This window comes from Cibotium barometz, chromosome 45 (assembly GCF_041138505.1).
Source record: "Cibotium barometz isolate CiBa-2024 chromosome 45, ASM4113850v1, whole genome shotgun sequence".
Classification (NCBI taxonomy): domain Eukaryota; kingdom Viridiplantae; phylum Streptophyta; class Polypodiopsida; order Cyatheales; family Cibotiaceae; genus Cibotium; species Cibotium barometz.
Genome location: NC_141090.1, coordinates 12,938,429 through 12,954,668, shown reverse-complemented (window position 1 = coordinate 12,954,668; position 16,240 = coordinate 12,938,429). Strand labels below are relative to the sequence as shown.

Below are 16,240 nucleotides of genomic sequence, written 5' to 3'. Positions count from 1 at the left end.
TGACTCCTGAACAGAAGTTTATAGGCATAAGATCGGATATGTCTCACTTGTGCTTTGTGAAGAAGAATCCTCACCTAAAGCCTTTTCTTCTATGATCAGCATAGATATCAAGTCCCGAAAGTTGGGAATATTCTCCCTAACTGCAATGGAGGTCTTGAATGGCTTGTACTCTTTGCCAAGCCCATTTAGACAGACACTCACCAAATCATTATCCTCCACACTGATACATTGATAAACCTAAGGGATTCAATAGTGCCCTTGATCTTTAAGACATATTCATCGATGGACATGCTTTTCTTTTCCACAGTATGCAACTCTTGCTTTAACTGCAACTTCCTTGCCTTTGTGTTAGTCTGGAACATCTGAACCAAATTTTGCCATCCAACTGCTGGAGTGTTTAAATCCTGCATCTGTCCTATCATAGTGCCTATGACACTAATTGAAAGCCAGTACATGACTTTTCTTGTACCACCCTGATTCCAATCCTTGAATGCCTTTATATCTGTAGGAGTGGCATTCTCCTCAGATAACTATGGAGGCTATCCAGCTTCTCACTAACAATCTAATTAATTCCATTCAGACATGTTGTCTTGCAGCAATCAAATAACCTACAAACAGACAACTTCTGTATGTAACCTCTGTATGTAACCTGTAATACAACAGTATCTCCCATGCAGCGGTACTTCAGCACAGCCTATGTGTCACCAAATGTGACCAAAGTACATGTACATACACCCAGTATCAATAATACATGTGCAAATCCTGTTTGTACTTCCAAAATGCAGTGCTTCACTGCAATAACCAAATTTCGAGCAGAAACAGTTCTCTATTAGAACTTCCAGAACACTGCCCCTAAAAAATACCCTCCTATAGTGACGAAACGGGGCCCGAAATGCAAACCTGACCGAAAAAAATTCGCCCAATAGGATAGTATACCTACCCTGTAGCTCCGCTCTTGTGGAAGATAGCTCCTCAATCGGAGATGTGTAGCTCCCAGAGCTACTAAGGGGGTGTTGTACCTAAACCAAGAAGAGGAAAGAGATGATGGTGCTCTTACCCATGTAGTACCCCTTCCTTCCTTGCTTGCTCTTGCTTCTTGCTTGCCTCCTTATCTCTCACACAAACCAGGCTCTGATACCATAAAGAGAATGTGGGGGAGAGGGAGAGCTTCAAACCCTAGCAAGCAAACACACACACACACAAGAGAGAGCAAGACACAAGAGAGGTCTACAACAAACAAGGGTTAGTCCATAATGTGAACCCAACTAAATGAGCTGGCACTATAACTATGCGAGTCTCTAGTAATCCAAAGTGGCTCACATAGCCTGTCATCCCACTGGCCACATATCACCCATAATCTCACCAACCATGCCAGTGGTGTAGATGCGGAAGTATCACCCAGGCGGGTCATTAATGTCCATTGTAGCAATAGTTGAGCTTGATATCTCAACACTTATCTCCTTATGTTAATGGTTGTAGAGAAGAGAAGATAATTGAATAAAATTCAGCCATCCATACCTCTTGTGTGCTTCACCTACTCTTGTGTGTGTGTTTTTACTTTTCAAAAAGAGATCAAGCTCATAATCTCCCTCGCATTCTTCTTAATAAGGCGATGCATCGATGTGAACATGAAAAACTTGGTGCTCACCAAAGCTTGCTTTAGCTTATGGAATGCGTCCTCACATTCCTTTTTGCAGACCTGCTATGATGCTCTCTATCAATGTAATTTTTGGTACAATTTTAGGGGTTATCAACATGTGGTGTATACAAGAGAACACTCGCAAAAAGTAAGATCTTCCACAACACAAAACTTTAAAACTCAAAGTACACAATAACAGAGATAGAGAAGAATACTATATTACTGAATTGATTTAATAGATGCCAAAGCCTCACACGAGTGTGCTCCTATGAAGGGAGCTTTAATGGCTGATTTGAAACTACTAAGACCAAGGCTATATGCTAGTAGAAGCTAGGGAGTAAAATCATAGTGATGACTGATGAATTATGTGGAGAAGGGGCAGAAGGGCGGCCTTGACATGATTGCGTAGGTCCACGGCCATAGTCGGTGCCACCATCATCAAAACCGTATACTAGTTTCCCCACCTCTCCCATGGCCATTTGAGCTCATCTTGGGCCACATTCAGGCCGCCCCACAATGTCAAGACAGGTTGTCCAAGAGTAAAGTCTATCTACTCCATGTGTGGACCGTTATGAGATAACAGTCTAGTGCAACATGTAGCCTATTTGGCAATGTGCTAAATCTAATCCAAGCCGTCTCTAAACCATCTAGCCTTATAGGCCACCTTCCCATGTGAATATGGGGATGTCAGACACCTGGGTTTCTCAACCATGGCTGGGTTGTACATGAGGGTGAAGCATTGATATCCAACACTAAGATCCACCACTAAGTAGTTCCATGTTGCCTCCCATGGCGTTAAAACCACTAGCCTCCCATGGCATTAAAACTAGACATGGTGCCTAAGGCATGGCAGTAGATTCACACCAACCTACACACTAGCACATTATTAGCAGTTGGTTATAATAAGAATGTAATTCCTAGTCAAAACTAATTAAATAAGGATAATAACTCCTAAAAATTCTTATCGAATTCTATATTTAATCGACATACAAAAATGTATATCCAAGTTATGCTCTAAGGAGCTATAAAACTCAATGTGTATCCCACATTTATGAACACTCACCTCATCTTGCAATCTAATTCAATCAAATCCCACCTTCAATTTCACAACTTCTTGATGAATTTATTGTAATACTACTTTACTCAAGTCCTAGATTGTATGAATTCCATAACAAGTAAGGTAAAACATTTACAAAACATAGCCCCCTCGGCACAAATAACGGCTGACATTGTTATTCAAGCATCGTGTATTAGGAATCATACTAACTTTTTTCTTTGCTTGGATGGTTTCTTGTCAGCATCCAACCTTTTTCTTTTGTTGGGAGGGGGTGGGTAGTTGGAAATCTTTTCAAAAAATGACCTTAATTCCTATTTTCTACACATGTTTAATTCTTTGATTGGGTTACAATTATAATTTAAAACTCAAAGTGTGTACTTCAAACTTAAGTTTTTATTTTATTTAGCAAATTGTTTTTCTCACTATGACAGACTCAATAAATTAGTCTTTGCTCAACATAATAGACACTTGGAGATCCTCCCATGCGAGATTTGCACCTCCAACACCCCTCCAACAATCAAGCATAGAAGGAAGTAGCCCGGGACCATGAATTAGGGCTCTGATTTTATCTTGGAAACCAAGAGGTACCACATTGCCCATGGTGTGTCATAATAACACACCCCGATTGACATAGATGGCTGACCCCAACATATGTGCTCAATGTGCCCCTTCCACAAGGGCCGCTAGCACCCTTGGAGGCACCCACTTCCACATGGGCTTGCAGAGGCTATGGTATGCAAGGTAGGTCCCCACTCTGCCTAGCCAGCCCTCCAGTCTTCCACAAAATACAAGCTTGGGGGAGTTGCAGATAGGAGGGGTCCCTCTGGACTATATATACCCTACACTACCTTTGCATGTGGGATTAATTGGCACCCCTTTTCCCATCTTGCAATCCCCACTACCCTACAAGATTTGCACATCCAATAGGGCCATGATTTGATATACTAAAATCCAATGTAAGTTTTTGTTTTACAAGAAACTAAGAAGATACTTTTATCACGTGCATATGAGATGGCACAAAAAAAATAGGATTGCAAGGAAGAAATTTTCAAGAAATTAAATGGGCATGGGAGATGAGATAACAAGGAATTATGGAGAATCTCTAGAACTAAAACATTATAAAAAATTATTATTTTTCATTGTTTGTTTTGTCTTTATCATAAGTAAACCATGCTACATTGCTATTTTGAAGAAGGGAAGTCATGGTTTCAATATTTATTATTGATGCATGGTTGGCTTTACAATTTTGTATGGTTGGCATGGTTGGCTTTACAATTTTGTACAATATCCAGAACTTTAAGCGACATAGAAAAGAAGAAAAGTGCAAGGTTATGAACGACCTTTCCGATCTTAAAAAAGAAGTACACAATTGATTAAAAATAATGGAGACGTAAAAATCAACAAACATTAAAATATATATAGTGTAAGTATGACGCCTTGTAACAATTCCAAAAATTAACTATTAAAATAAGTAAGGTGTTAAGGAAATTGTTTATGAAGCCACTTTCTAACGTGTGATGGTGGTTTTTAATTTCTTAATAGAAGTACCAGATTGAAGTGCTAGATAAGATTTCTTAAGTCCTATTTCTTTCATTAAGTGGACAACTACATGAAGAGTGAGAAGAATTGTGTGGGGGTGGTAAGATAGTTTAGTTGCATGATGAGAAGACCTTAATGAGTGAAAATAATTGCATGGGGGTGGTAAGATAGTTGAGTCTCATGAGAAGACCTTAATGTTTAAAAAATTGGAAGTGTCTAGTACACACATGATATGGTCACAATGTGGGCATTTGATCCAATGTTTGCTAAGAAAGAAAAGAGACTATATCATTTGATGTTTGATAGATATCTTCTAAGAGGTCCATTCTTAAGAAACATCAAGATCTTTTTCTCAAAACAAAAAGGACCAAGTGTGGAAAAAGGTGTTGTAGGTAAGGAAGACTTAGTAAAAGGTAGGAGAATTGTGCTTTATGAAGAAGAATGGAAATAACTTGTCCTAATTGAGAAATCTAAATATAAAGTTAAGAGGCTACCACTCATGTAGAAAAAGGATGATAGAAAAACATTTGGGGAATAAAGAGGGAAGAAAAGATTGGTGGTGAGCATTTATGTGTTAGAGGCTATGCTTGGTTGGCTAAATGGGAGGAAAAGAATATTTCATTGTAAAAATGATTAGAAAAAATAATATTTGAGAGTACATGCTATTTATATGTGTATTGGTTATTATATACACATAAGGGAAATACATGTAGTGAGTAAGGGCCATTTCACAAACATCTGACACGGACCAAGGAGTGTTGATGACATGGCAAAGGCCGATTTGTAAAAAGTGGTGTTTGGCACTTTTTATAGCTTCACACACGTTGTAACCACCCGTAAACTAGGGGCCACCATTGGTGGTCAATATTTGCTAATTCTCGTCTAGCCTATCTAAGCTAGACACACTTGGATAATTCTCATCGTATAGTTCTCATCCGGCTTGTCTAAGCTAGGACACACACGGATAATCGAAAAGTTTTGGTGCTACAGGTGATACCTTTTTAAAATATAGATTGAAAACAATTGGATGGATATGGAAGGGCTAAGGATGGGCACATGTTAAGTGGCAGCACATACGAGGCAATTTTGGGGTTCCGCATCCCGCAAGATGTTTGTGAAATCACCATAAACAAGGTTTTTCAAAGTAGTGATAAATGGAAAAGGATGTAACCAATCAAATTTGGTTGTTTTGTAAGGTGGCCCATCATTGGTAGTTGAAGTTGTATGGTAAGCAGTTGGGTGTGGTTGGCATCTTTGTAGCTATGTTGTGTGAGTAATTGTTGGTAGACAAAGCAAATTGTTTTTGTTTACATTCCCTTTTCACGTATATTTCGCTTTTATGTTGGCTTTGTACAAGTGTATATTTTAAATTGGATATAATCCAGTGACACAAGAGTGGAGGACATAAGGGTTTTGTTGCATTAGGGTGGTGGTTGTTTAGGTGCACCCGATAAAAGGAAGGGTGTTGATGTGGGGGGAATGAGTGGGAAGGGGTACGACGCGCGAAGTGGATTTGTGTCTCAGGTATAAAACAATGTGTATTGAGGTGTGGGTGAGGAAAGTGGAGAGGAAACGAAAAAAAGGTTTCGTAACTTAGGTAAAGCAAGGGCCATGGTTATGGCACAAGCATTTTGAAGAGAAAAGGGGGAATGAAGGAAGTGGGTAGGAAAGAGAAATGTAGAGGGGAGAAAGAAATGCAAGATCTGCCATAAAATCTTAAGGGTTAAGCAAGAGGATCTCTCTTAAGGCTAAAGAGGAGGTGGCATGAGAGTGGGGTGGGTGTGGGGGTGGGGGGAGGGGGAGGTGAGGTAAGCTGGGGGTGGGGAGGGCGTGGGTTTGTTGTAGAGTGGAGTAGGGAAAGAGAAAAGGACCAAATGGGTGGAGTGTGATGAGGATGAGTGAGTGAGTGCAAAGTAGAGTGAGGAGTGAGGGAGCTGGTGTGGGGTAGGGGGTTTGTAGGATTTAATAGGATGTGCTTATCTAAACAATTTCTAGATTAATAGTAGGTGGTAGAAAATAAAAAGGCGAGGAAGGTGGTTGGAAAAAGTCCGGGCGGCCGCGCAAACATGGGCCCACGGGCCCCCACACTACCGTGGGCGCCCAACTCTGGGAAAAAAAAGTGCGTGCGGGCCGCCAGTGCCGGTCCAGAACTGTCCGGCTCTATCACACGGTTGGCGGGGACAAACTCTTTTCTTTTTTTGGCACGCCTGGGCGGCCGGGCTGCAACAACGGCCAACGGACGGGCCAAAGGAAGAGCCGGCGTGACGGTTTTATTTCGGCACCCACAATGCGCAGGGGCGCTCGCCTGCGTGGCGGGCCCAGCTGGGCCGGCCAGCTCAGGAATGCGAAGCGCATCGTGGCAACGTGGCCATGGCGGCGCCCGTTCCCGTACAGAGTGCTGGTCCAATGGCCCCCTCCCAGCTGGCAGGAGGTACTACCTACTAAAGAGAGAGTGTTCGACGACTCCGCTTGTTTGGCTTGTACGCCTGCCAGCCGTCGTCTACAGACCTAAATCACTCACACTTGTGGAATGACCACGCCAAGTGTCTATTTTCAAACCTGGCCTCCATCCCTTTCAAACGTCCTCCAACCTGCCCGACCGGACAACTTTTGGAACACATCATCGTCCTGTGGTCTATGGAAATTTGACCTTACAAGATGCTAGCATAACTCATATCTTCTCTTTCTTTTTATAATATTACCTTCCACCCAGTGCTCGAAAAAATGATATTTTCAACCCTTAAAATTAAAGGCAATGTTAGGCTTAAACGAGATTTAGACGTGACAATCACTAAAATTTATACAAATGCCGGGATTTATAATTAAAATGTACAAATTTTATCCCTTAAAATTAAAGGCAATGTGAGATTCCAACTGGAATTTATGAATTTCAGTCGGGAAAATTACACTACAAACTGGGTTATGTGAGCACTGCTTCCACCCCTAAAAATTTCTAGTTGGAATCTTTAACTCCAACATTGCATGACTAGGGCCGATCCCGTAGCAAAATGTCGTGGTTCAAGTGCTCACAAACTCATCAAAGTTGGTCTACCCATTTTGCTCAAGAAATTGAAGAGTTTTTTGTCTCTCCGTATATGTGATGTTGTTAATATTAGCTCGTCGCCTACTGCTTAGAAGTCGAAATGCTCGTTCTCTATCTTCTTCTCCTTCTTGCTATCTTCAACAAGTGTCCTAATGTGAGTATTGAAAAGGAATTGATCATTATCCAACCTTACTAGATGAAGAATCAACAAAAGGTGAGACTAGTTAAAAATACTCAAATGGGTAGGTCTAGACGATCATGGATTTAAGTTTTAGAAAGGCTAAGCTTGGCAAGTGGGTGTATAGTGTATGACCAAATGTTCTGTCTAATATATACTCATATCTTTTAGGAGTGCATGCCAACATGCACCATCTCCATGTTCAAATCATCATTTATAAAATTCTTTGCTTGCTCACTTGCATCTTCACTCATGACCATGTCCAAAGTCCATCTAATGTGTCAAATAATTTTAAAAATTTACTAAAATTTTAAAGCAAGGACTAATTCAAAGCATCACACGCAAAGCTTTCTTCCCCTTGTGCAAGACTAGGTTTTGGATTTGTAAGCCTATACTTGTCACGTAAAGCTGGAGTGCAAATCAATAAAGCATTTCTTTGTAGAGTACTCCCTTCACATGAATGGTCGAGGGAAACTCATGAAATTTTCAACCATTCAAAGATAAAATTCCAAACATAGAAGCTCCTTGGCTCGACCAATTGGGCACTTTCCATGAGCAAAACAATCTCTTTTAGAAAGGTCTTATAGGACCACTACTTTTTCTTTTTCTTTTTGTATTGTAGAACTCAATGTTATATTTGGTCATGAGTTTGAGGTGAAAGAAATACAAATACAATAAAGTCTAGGCAAGAAGGGAATTTTCTCTTTTCACGCTCAAGACAACACACGAAGCAAACGAGAGTCATGAATTTAAAAGCCACACACTTCTTCAATCTCGATAGTATAAAGATGCTTATTTACCAACATATACCTCTTTACCTCAAGGCTACCTTATGCTACCAGATCATCCATTTTCTCCTTCATCGTTTATTTGTGATCGTGTCTTATTTCCCTTCAGAGTCTCCCAATTTGGCTAAAACCTTCCCCAGAGTTATGATAATCTAGAGGAAGGTATGCATCAGTGCTTGCTTCTCGTCACAGCTAGGTTGGGTTTAAGATGTAAGTTGCTTTCATAGAACCATGCTTGAAATGTGTGAAGGGAAAAGGACATAGTGCTCCACTGTGAGTTGCTCCTTAAAGGTGTCTCAATGTTCTTTGCTTAATACACCTGGACAATGGGTGTGCCTAAGCAACCCACAACTGAGGTGTGGAAGCAAGTGTACTTGTGAGACACAAGAACACTATGCATTGGCTATTTACATGTTCTCTTCTGTCGCCATGTGATCTTACAATATATACGTGCAATACGATTTTACAGGAATTACTAAGAGCCACCATTGGGTAATGATATATTCATGCTTAATATTATTAGTTGAGAAGATGGCATCACATTTTGATCACATAGGATTTATATACTATTGAGCAAGTGATGATCCAATTTTTGGGCATCGACTTGAGGAGGGGGCTTTCTTGAAAGGTTGACTAAGAAGAGTCTTGGCAAAAAAACAATTCTCTTGGCAACAACAAGTGCGGCAAGGCAAGCGGTTTTGATTTTCCTTTGGGTGGGGGACCGACCCTTCACACACGATTTCAATAGAGCAGAGGAGTTGAAAAATGAAGGGGTTAAGAATTTCAGAGGTGTGGGGCTAACTGCCAAGTTATTGGCCTATGGTGGTGTGTGTGGGTGTGTTTTTTTTTTGTTTTTGCTCTCCCTAGGTGTGCTTTTGCTCCCCCCCTCAACTGCTGCTGCATGCTTTGCATGTCCGCTCGTCTTCCTGTTTAACCCTTCTTCTTCTACTTCTTCTCTACAAGTGCTGCTTCTTCTTCTGAACACTTCAAGTATACAAGTGTTGTGCTACTATTGCTCTGTTTTTGACTCTCACCTCTGCGCATCTCTCTGTCTCTCTCTCTCTCTCTCTCTCACACACACACACCCCCACCCCCACCTTTGCCTTGATCCAGCTGCCCACAATTCTCCGCTTCTCTACTCTCATAGCTCTTTTCGCCCTGCTTTTTTTAGCTCCTTCTTCTTGCTGTTTTCAAGAGTTTTTACCTTCCATTCAGCAGCTCCATAGCAGCCAGCAGCTAACTGTGGATTCCTTTTAACTGCTCCCCCTTCTCTCCTCCCCCCCTATTCCTCTTGCCATGGCTGGGTTTGAGAAGGGTATGAGCTTTTTAGAGCCAATTAAAGACCTTAATATGCTTGAGCTCCACCACAAGGAGCTCAAAAAGATTGATCACAATCAAGCTGATGAATCTCAATCTCAATCTCAGCCTAAGCTTAAGCCTAAGCAGCAGGAGCAAAAGAAATCCTTTTCTATTAATGATGACAGAGAGCTGCCGCAGCAAGCTCAGAAGCCAAAGCTCCTACAGCGTCGCAAGTTTGCCACGCTTGCGAAGGTCAATTTAGCCAATTACGAGGTTAATTGCCATGGTAAGATTGATAATTCAGGAGTTGTGTATGGGCACATTGATAAGAGAATCTCAGTCCGGCAGGAGGAGGCCGGCAAAGTGTCGGATCTAGGCGAAGAAGGTGCTGAGCTAGAGGTGATGGAAGGTATTGAAGAAGGTTGTGAAGTGGTGGCGGAGAGGAAGAAGCTTTTGGTGCAGATTGCAGAGAATCCAGTAATGGGCGGTCAATCAAAAAGCCAGAAGCTGATTAGTAGCAATAAGGGTTTCAATTACTCCTCTCTGCTTTGCAACAATCCAAGCAGGATTTGCAGATTCTGCAGCAGACAGTTCCCTTCTGGTAGGGCTCTCGGTGGGCACATGAGAGTGCATGGTGCCTTGCTTGTTGCAGACACCTCTGATCACATGGAGCAAGAAAAGCAAAAGCATGAGGAGCTTAACCTTGGATCTAATCTTACCCACAGTAAAGTTAATCATGCTCGGAGGAGACAGATTGAAGAGAAAGAGAGAGCGAGCAGCTTCAGTAGTAGCTTCTCTTCTGAGATGAACTCAGAGGGCTTCGACCAGCATCATCAAGGGATTAAGCATTGGGTTAAGCTTAATCATAACATTAAGCTTAATGGAGTAACCGCTCACGAAGAATCGGAAGAAGAAGAAGTGAATCGAATGGTTAATTTCAGCTCTTTTGAGTGGACATCTGGCTTTGCTCTGATGGGAAAAACTGCGGATGAGCTTCTTGGCGATGGCGATGGCACTGTGAGCTCGGAGTTTTTAACAGGTAAAAGAAACCCCGCTCTCTATGAGCTCCGCCGCAATCCCAAGCCCAACCAGCGTTTCACCAGAGACCAAGAATTAGGCCTTACTAATCCAAATTGGCCAGCTAATTACCATGCTAACCACATGCACTTTTTATCAGCAGGCGCAAGAAGGTCCCTTTCTCCATCGCCAGAGAGAGCCCGGCCCTGCTCTGAGTGCGGCAAAGTCTTCTTGTCCCTGAAAGCTTTGTTCGGCCACATGAGATGCCATCCTGAACGAGAGTGGAGGGGCATCCAACCGCCAGAAAGCAGCCTGGAGGTTGATCGGACGGCCAGATTGATCGCCGGAAGGCCTTCTTCTGTAGAGCTTAGATTTGCAGACAACAACAGCAACTGTGAGCTTGCAGGCATTGATGTGTCTGATGTTGCGAACAGAGAAGAAATCAGGCAGCAGGAGGCATCGTTCAAGATGGATTTACAAGAAGAAGAGGCACTCGTAGTTGCAGCAGAAAAAGCTTCTTCTGTAACACAGAAAGTGGGTATGGCTTCAGCCATGGAGCCACTGAAAGGCGTCTCAGCAATGAAAACTGAGCAAGAGGAAGATAGAATACAAGGACTAGTTTCCAGAAAAGCTGAATGCATCATCAAGAGACACAGGGTCAAGAGAGCTCCAGACATTCCTCTCCTTAGAGAAACCACAGATGATTGGTCCCCCACTTGGCCCACAGGCAAGCGGTCCAAGCGTCGCCGTGCTGCCCAATCGCAACATGAGCCCACATTAACCTCTGAGCCAACTTCCAATGAGCTCAGATTGAATCAGAAGAAGCCTGAGCTCAAAGATCAGGAGGACCTGGACATGGCCAACTGCCTTGTTTTGCTCTCTAGTGCTGGCAAAAATATGCAGGAAATGGACAGGATGTGTAGAGGACCAACAGAAGAGTCTGCATTCTTGCACCCTGGCAGGAAGCAGAGGCCTCTTCCTGAAGGGGATTACTCAGAGAGAGCTTTGGGAGATGGTGGTGAAGTCAAAGACCATGACCATGACCATGATGATCATGATCATGATGATGGTGATGATGATGATGATGAAGCTGAAAACCATGTTGCTACTCTTCATGAGTATGAGGCAGAAAACCATGGTGGCATAGCTCCCAGCGCCACCACTGGAGCCAAATACCAGTGCTCTACTTGCAAGAAGTGCTTCAAGTCTCACCAAGCTCTTGGAGGCCACAGAGCGAGTCACAGGAAGATGAAGGGATGCTTTGCACAAATGAAGAGTCGTGCAGAAGCCGCGAGCGAGAGCGGTGAGGAGAACATCACTGAGGACGACTTCCTCAGCTCTGAGGACATCAAATGGCAAATATTGAGACATGGAGGAGTAGCCCCCTTGCAGCAGGAAGAAGAGAGAACTACTGTCAGCCTTAATCCACCCTCTAAACCTTCAAAGAGGAAGCTCAGAGGCCATGAATGCTCTATTTGCCATCGCATTTTCCCCTCTGGACAAGCACTCGGCGGGCACAAGCGGTGTCACTGGACTGGTGAAAGAATCACTGCAGACACAGCTAGTGTAGCCTCTAGCAACAATAACAGCAGCAACAAGCAGCCATCTCTGCAAGAGAAAGCTGAATGGGGGGGTAGAAACAGCTCCACAGTGCAAACAAAGATGGTGAAAGAGGATGCTATAGATCTAAACCTGCCGGCACCATTGGATGAGGAAGACGAGGTTGCATTTGGCACGACACAAGAAGCTCCGGTGTATGGTAGACTACTGTCCAATGCAGAAAAAGGGGGACAGATTGTGGGTTCTTTGATGGACTATCCAGGGAGAAGAAGAGACCTGAACGGTGTGATGGAGGATTGGACAGTTAAGGATCTATTGGGGGGGACCGGAGAGAGAAGTTCTCTCTTGCAGGCAACTAGAGAGATTGAAGCCAGGTGCAGGTTTGATGGAAGGCCTTCCATGTGGAATCAACAGTGGAACAATGCAGTAGTAGCTCAGATTCCACAGGTATGTTCTATGCAACCCCTTTGAATTGTCACAGGCGTCCAAATCTCTAGTGGTGACCTTTGAAGTGGATGGATACTTCATACAAGGAGTACATGCCATCTTCTTGCACACTTCAGATTTCAAAAACACACATGTGGTGCAGTTGCATCGACATGCATGCTTAGAACCGATATAGAGGCCAGGATGGAACCCGAGTGTGGGGTGGCCGACTATGCAAATCTTCATCTTGCATATGCAGCAGCAGGTTTGTCTCCTGTTGAGGTTTCTCTTTGTCAAGTTTCTCATTATGGTGCACCCATCATAGCCTCATCTGTTGAACAGCCTCAAGAGACATTTTAAGTCTCATGCAATCACAAACCATAATGTATATTCACTTTGTTGATGGCTCAACCAGCCACCACCCATAGGAGGATAGGGGGGCAATACACACGTGCCAGTGCTTTCCTTCCTGATTGAAAGACTAGAACCTTAATAAATGAGGCTGATTTCTCACAATTTTCTCTTGTTATTAATTAAATTTTCAATACACAGTGGAACCTTAGTGCTCAAAGGTTGCTAACAGAGCCTTTCCTTGAGAGAGGTGTTTTGAAACCAACAGTTAATTGTTTTACTTTTCGATTGTCTTTGTATGCTTCATCAGAAATGCGTGTCTGATGTTACACGGTTTAATTATTTGGACCTTCTTCTTGTTTGGATGTGTGATTCTCGAATCTCGACTTTTGACCTACGTGGAGCGGAAAAATAATGGTATTATAATTTGTTTATAGCTAACATTCAATTACTATTATTATTTATTGAGGTGATTTTATATTTTGGATATTAGGAGTTGTTTTGCCAATGGGAAACCTTACTCATGGCATGATCATTTTACACCTCTTATGATGGGTCTTGGGAGTATGCACACCATTTATCATGGGCATGTTCTATTTGAGCCATGGGGCATAATATCTTAGGGGGTTCACCTATGATCCCACTCATGGTGTGTGTGTGGTATTCACCTCTCATCCCACTCATTGTGTGTCTCTGTTTTGTGTGTGTGTGTGAGTGTGTTGGTGGGGGGGGGGGGGGGCGCACCACTCATCCCACTCATTGTGTGTGTCTCTGTTTTGTTTATGTGTGGGGAGGGTGGGGTGGGGAGTTTGGGTTTTCGAGAAGCCTTTTTTTTAGGAAACACAAATTTCCTTTTAACTTTCTATGAAGCCAAAAATTAGAATAAAACAGTATCACTTTTTGAAAACATTACACTACCATAATTGTATTTTTCTCAACCGTTTGAGAGCAGTTGTCAAAAAGGCGGTTTTAAATTTTCAACCATTGATGCTAACCTTTCCCAAATGGTGGTGCATGGAAGGCTTTAATATATATATATATATATATATATATATATATATATATATATATATATAAATGCAATCCCTTAGTCTCTTAACACCTTGGTGCCAAATAATGTTTACATGCTAATCAAACCTTCAAATGGATGGGCATGGAGTTGAACCATAAATTGGTAACTCACACGCTTATCAGTGTTATAGATAATGCACTAAGTAGGTATTGGATATGTGCCCTCTTTAAAAAAAGACTATCATTACTACTATGCCTCTCCTTTGTAAATGGCATATTGTTCCACAAGTGCTTTCTCTAACATTAAAAAATTGCATGCACTTCTAGAAAGAAAAATGCTAATTTTGATAGTAATTTTTGCATGTGCTGAAAAAAATTGGTGGTGTCATTTCCAAATCATTGTTTATCTTTAAATCTCAACCGTTCTTCAGGAAAAGAAAAACCCCCGCACACACAATGAAATAGAGAATTTAGGTTAAAGTAATTTATTCCTTCATATTATATAGTGAAAGATTGATGTGCTCTACATTTAACAACTTGTAACACAAATGGAATTGCTCTAAAGACATGTGAAAGGCCTAAAACAATACAAGAAGGGGGTCATGGCCTTTGCATAGATGTCATTGCTCTTTTTTATTGTGTCACATGACAAACCAGCTACATAAGTGCACATGAAAGTTGCCCCACCTTTGTGAAAAGATTTATAATACGATATTTTCATGTCATGCGTCATGAGGTTTGATCATTCTAGCTCTCTCTTTTTTTTTCGTGGGGTGGAGGACATGGTGCGTGTGTGTGTGGGGGGGGGTGGGATTGGTGCTATTTTGACCAGTGCCATTTGGCTCATTGCACATACTATTGTACTTTCTTTGTGTGCTCCTACTTTATACTGTCTTGATACGTGCTCAATCATTTGCAAAAGAAAAAGTGTAGGTTTTACTATTTTCATATTTTTGGTGTGTAGTTTTAGAAAACCAAACATGAGTGATCAAAGGAGTGAAGATGTTTATGAGTCTCTTGACTTTTAAGCACAAAAATGTAGTGCAATAAAGTCTTCATAATATTGTGGAAATCAAAACAAGGAGCAAATAACATTTTGCTTTTCTTGGACAATTGTGCCTCTAATAATCTTTGGTTTACCTTTTAATTTTATCTTTAGTTTTTTATAAAATAAAGATTCAAATATCAAGATGCTAATGTGAATTCATTGGACATATTTATAAAAAGAAAATCATCATAAAAGGGAGTATGCCCAAGCACATGTGGACATGAAATATAAGTTTAAACATGTGAATTTTTTTTAAAGAAAATCATTGAAAGTAGTATTAATAGTTAAGTAAATCGTTGAACCTTTTTGTTTAAAAAAATTATTCATCTGAAAGTTGTGATATTAAAGGAAGAAAATTTCAAGGGAATGGTGTCAACACATGATAATATGAGACAATATATGGTATGGCCCTTCTATTAGCCATACGAGGCTCTATTTCATAAAGCTTTCAAAATTTTAAATAAAAATGGAGATGTCACTCCAACTTTTGTCTTCATGAGTGAATCCATAATCTTTGTTGAGAATAATGGGGGGGGAGCTCTTTGCAAGCAAACTTCTTCACAACACACACATACACAACAAGAGTAGACAAGCACACAAGAGAGAGATGGATAGTTGAATTTTTTTTCTTTTTTCTTGCTTCTCTATAACCATAACGTAAAGATAAGAGTACATACATACTATAAGGGAAAGTACTCTAGATTAATAAAAGTTAGTTCGAATGTAAGAGGCAACGTGCATTCTTTCGGGCTCGGACCTCGGAACATCAACCATAATATCACTAACCATGGTGGCATATCAACCATAATATCACTAACCATGCTAGTGGCATAAGTGTGGAGGTGTCATCTCGGCGTGTCATCCATATCCACACTAATTGAGCTCAATATCTCAACATTTGTTAGAGATGCTTAAGTTCTTCCATTTTTTTCATAATAATAGTAAATGTTGAGCTTGTATAAAGGGCTTGTGAGTCATCATATATTCAAGGTTACACATTTTGAGCAACTTTTTCACTGAAAATTTGGATTAGTGTTTTGAATCATTTTTTAGTTGAAGTCCTTGGGCATGGCATTGATGAAAAGTAAAGCAATGGTTTGAATGAATATGGCTTGTCAAGATATTATAGTTTATGTTGTTGCTCACATATTGCAAAGCATAGATCATATTATAGTGTGTTGATATAGTAGTATGAATCTCATGGAAATGTCGCATAATACTCCACATCAAAAAATTACTCACATAGATGGGAATTGACCATGTATAGCCCAAAAACATCCAACA

At 41.3% G+C, this 16,240-nt stretch overlaps 1 protein-coding gene across 2 annotated transcripts; it reads left to right on the top strand.

The window, feature by feature from the left end:
- Window positions 1-9,405: 9,405 nt before the first annotated feature.
- Window positions 9,406-13,062, top strand: LOC147612457 (uncharacterized). 2 transcript variants are annotated; one of them, XM_086783065.1, is made up of 2 exons: window positions 9,406-10,582; window positions 10,724-13,062. In XM_086783065.1, the coding sequence occupies exons 1-2, from the start codon at window positions 9,541-9,543 to the stop codon at window positions 12,589-12,591; spliced, it is 2,910 nt and encodes a 969-aa protein (XP_086639191.1). In that variant the 5' UTR covers window positions 9,406-9,540; the 3' UTR covers window positions 12,592-13,062. The 2 variants fall into 2 exon arrangements, with proteins under 2 accessions (XP_086639191.1, XP_086639190.1); XM_086783064.1 differs by having other exon boundaries at window positions 10,721-13,062.
- The last annotated feature ends 3,178 nt before the right edge of the window (window positions 13,063-16,240 follow it).